General features: G+C 30.1%; 1 protein-coding gene across 1 annotated transcript; it reads right to left on the reverse strand.

The window, feature by feature from the left end:
* Positions 1 to 581: 581 nt before the first annotated feature.
* LOC123659097 (acyl-CoA Delta(11) desaturase-like) lies at positions 582 to 3,350 on the reverse strand. The gene is made up of 5 exons (XM_045594360.1): positions 3,142 to 3,350; positions 2,556 to 2,686; positions 2,067 to 2,272; positions 1,665 to 1,850; positions 582 to 1,375 (listed from the first exon to the last, which is right to left on the reverse strand). The coding sequence occupies exons 1-5, from the start codon at positions 3,335 to 3,337 to the stop codon at positions 1,099 to 1,101; spliced, it is 996 nt and encodes a 331-aa protein (XP_045450316.1). The 5' UTR covers positions 3,338 to 3,350; the 3' UTR covers positions 582 to 1,098.
* Positions 3,351 to 4,049: the final 699 nt, after the last annotated feature.

The following is a 4,049-nucleotide window of genomic DNA, read 5'->3' on the forward strand; positions in this document are numbered from 1 at the left end:
AAAAGTATCTGCCTCCGTTGTGCTGTGTCGAGTGCCCGAGTGATAAGTCCAAAACTGCAGGCATGCGCAGATCGCGTGCTAGCTTTATCTCTCTTACTTCCTTACAGAGGATCCACGAAATAATTTATTAATCCTGGCGGTCCTAATAAGGGTATTGGGAAACTGTTATTGAATTATTGCATTGTCATCGGTCCTTGATATACGATACGTGTGCAAAGTTTCAAATTAATCAAACTTCTGGAAATCGGTGAAAATTACGTTCAAATATTCCATTATATATACAACAACCCAAGCTAATAAAAGCGTGGTAAAAAGTTATCTTACCTATTGTACATAGTTTTATGTTATGTATAAATGTTTACTTTGTAGTTTTATTATATAAAATTTGATAATTATTTTCTGAGCTACATATATGATGTTAATGTTTATAGTGATTATTAAAACCATTAGACTATCTTTAAAAGTCATTTTATTGTTTTTATCACATTTTTATAATTTGCTACATTACGTTAAAACCATTTAATTACTACTGCCCTACTACTATTTACACAGATATTCTTAAATTAGAGCTTCATTTTAACTAGCCGCTATTGATATTAGGTTTTAAATAACACCGTCTACAATATTTATGTAAAATATAAAAATAACATTATATAAACTGCATTATAATAGTTGTTGTTATATATTGTTAATATTTTTATCTATACACACAAAAATTTTGTGTTGGTATGTTATAAATAACTATATAGCTATATTTCAAGGTACATTCTAAAGCTAAAACATAATCATATCATAAGAAATCCAAAAACAATTAATGAATGTTGTTCTGTATGTAAATATATAATTTCATTTTAAAATTAATCAGTTTTATAATTGTGGTAGCCCTGTTTTAAATATGTTATAATATAATAAATAAATTGATCCCATAGTTTAAATAACCCAATATTATATACACAATATGAATGAAATTGTATTAACAAATAAAAACCAGTCCGTAAGTAAAAAACGTGAATTCAGCTAAGAATATTGAAAGGGTTTCTGACTACCACTGTCAGTAAACGTTTCGATTCTTGCTCGAAGTCTATATAAAACATATTTTTAATTAACTTTTTCTGGTTCAACATTTGGGGAGCGGTCTATGCGAGTTCCATCGCCCAGTCTTTGCGACATAGACTTGATCATAGCTGGCGTAGCTGCTTTTAAGTCGTATGCCCAACCGATCTTACTAAAAAAATCGATAGTGAGCCTGGTCAAATTGAAGTAGTCAAATTGTTCTCCCGATCTATAATCGTATGGAAACGCATGATGGAAATTATGGGTACCTTCGCCGAATGTTAAAAGTGATACGAATTTGTTTTGTGTGGGTACTATTTCTCTGAAAAAAAAAACAGTAAAATAAATATGGTAATAATCAATATTAACAAAAAAATAAACGAACTATATAAAAAAAACTATATAAATTAGTTATAGACAATTAACCACACTTAATAATTAAAAAAAAAGTTTAAAATTCGAATTAATTTTGTTTTTGAAATATTGTTCTGTCAACAACGGAATGTTCGATGTTATAAATAATAAAATAATTAAGACTTTCATGTTAAAAACGTTAATTTTAAATACATGCAGAATTCAGGAATAATATCAATAAGGCTCATAATATTTACTTGTTGTAAGGCCTAGTTCCAAACGTATGTGCTAGGCTGTTAACCGTTAGTTCAGTGTGGAACACAGACAAAAATCGTATAAACCATTGCCACGCTATAGTACATTGCCAGGTTTCACCCAAAATATAAACGTTAATGTAGAATGGTAAAATATAGCAGAATAGCAGTTTAAAATATGTGAAATACCTGAAATAAAGAAAAAATACACAGGTAAATTATTTTAAATTTGTACGTCACATTAATCGCTGTATCAAATATTACATTCTGTGTGTACTTTTAATATACATAGATCACCATCTCAATCGTCGTCAATAAAATCTTTCTTTTCATTTCAACAGTCATTAATATGTACAATACCAATAATACCAAACTATTGTATGTGATTTGATAAAAATTACCTACTTGTTAAAAAATCGTAACAGTGGATCATCGGTTATGTCGCTCATGTCTATCTGTTTACCACGACTTAATACTAGCTCGTTTTTCTTTGTCAATAGCCATCCGATGTGAGAAAAAAACAAGCCACGATTGGCATTGTGTGGGTCAGCTTCTGTATCGCTGTACTTATGGTGAACGCGGTGGTCGAGAACCCATTGATATATGGAATTCTTAAAACACAAATTGTTAACATCTTCAATGATATCTAATATAATGACGAATCAATAATATCTAGACATGTTTATTCATATACTCTTATTATAAATTTTTACTAGATAAATCGCTAATTAAGTAAGTCAGTCATTAAACTTTGGATATGAAAAATATTTATGTTTAAAAATTAAATGTAGATTAAGTAGTAAATAAAAAAATAAAAAAAAGTATTTAAATATAAAAATTAGCGAAATATGGTACAAAAATAATATGGCTTTATAGATTAAAAGGGTTTGTTACCTGTCCCGCACTTGCATAGGCAGCAAGTAAAATTAAGTGGAGAGGTAAGTTTACTTTAAATGCTCTGTGTGACCAAACTTTATGAACTCCTGCCGTAAGACCAAAACCAGCGAACATGTACATGGCTAGAGCTGAAATTAATATGTGTAAATTATAGATATTATTTGTAAACTAAAAAAAGTAATGCAAGTTAAACGTTTGTTATTCTCGTCAATGTCATTCAACACATACCCCTAAAAAGTTTAATCTTTTTTTTAGATTTTTTTTAAATGAGTTAGGGAACAGCAGAGAACATCCTGTTCATAATATGGAGTAACCCGACTGGGGAAGTACCTCAACATTGCAGAAGATCACAGCTAAACAGCACTGCTTTCCAGCAGATTTGTGTTTCTGTAGTGAGTAAGATGTCCAGAGATCCTGAAGGGATTGGAGTAGGATCAGCAAGGCGTTTACGATGTTTCAGGTGTTGCAGGCATCTATAGGCTACGGTAATCGCTTACCGTTAGGTGGACCGGACTGTAAGCTAGCTTTCCGACTTAGTTGTATAAAAAAAAATAGTAACTAGGTATTACAATTTAACACTTACTAAAAGCAAGGGTTTGCCATTTCGCTGGAAAAGCGTACTTATAACTCCAGTAAATACCTAAGACATGGTATAGAATTATCAGTATAGCGATATTCCATTTTATTTTATTTTTAAATCCCAAACTCTTTTCAAATGATTGAAATAATTCACTCAGTGAAACCGTATGTATTTCATTATTTTTTTTATCTGTATCCATTATTACAATTTTACTATACCTACGACAAAGAAACAAATATTACGATTAAGTCATGTAGTGTCATAATTCAATTGATTTAGTTTAGAAGTTACTAGTCTTGTTGTGTAGTATGTAGGAGTTATTAAACACTCGTGGGTTTTCTAAAAATAACAAACAAATTATTAGTATTCCTGTTGCCTATAATTGGGCGAAGCTCGAAGGAAGTTTCTAGTTAGCGTATGTTACTACTTTTACTCGCTATCGCTTTCATTTATTTAAACAATCAACCAGTCACTCATTAACGCATAGTCTGGTTTCAGTTATTGACTTTTTTTATGATAAAAGCACAAACGCGTTTTTCTTCAGCATTCAACATTTCGCTCATAGCTATGTGCTCTTTAACGCCGATATGATTAAGTCATCATAGAATATTTTGTTATTAATTAATAACATATTTTTAGTAGCGAGTTTTCATGGACAAAAATAAACGATTTCACAAAAATCATAACAAAAGGAAAGGAAAAACTTAAAAACTATAAATATACGTAATAATATTTAACAGTACTTACAATTTTGTATATTTACCAATATTTTATTTTTGTTTTCTATAAACTAAACTGTTAAATACTTACAGGTGTTTATCAGGAACACTTCCTGATTTTGGATATAATTTCTCCACAGCCGCAAGTGTCGTTTCGTATTGTCGTATCGCTTGCTATGGAAACTGTTACAA

Source organism: Melitaea cinxia, chromosome 13 (assembly GCF_905220565.1).
Source record: "Melitaea cinxia chromosome 13, ilMelCinx1.1, whole genome shotgun sequence".
Taxonomy (NCBI): domain Eukaryota; kingdom Metazoa; phylum Arthropoda; class Insecta; order Lepidoptera; family Nymphalidae; genus Melitaea; species Melitaea cinxia.

Excerpts from the sequence above, each read along its gene's own strand:
- LOC123659097 (XM_045594360.1), bottom strand. The coding sequence starts at position 3,337 with ATGGATACAGATAAAAAAAATAATGAAATACATACGGTTTCACTGAGT. Across the intron at positions 2,687-3,141 it reads ATGGCAAACCCTTGCTTTTA|CTCTAGCCATGTACATGTTC; the intron begins GTAAGTGTTAAA and ends TATTAATTTCAG. Across the intron at positions 1,376-1,664 it reads GGAACTAGGCCTTACAACAA|AGAAATAGTACCCACACAAA; the intron begins GTAAATATTATG and ends TTTTTTTTTCAG.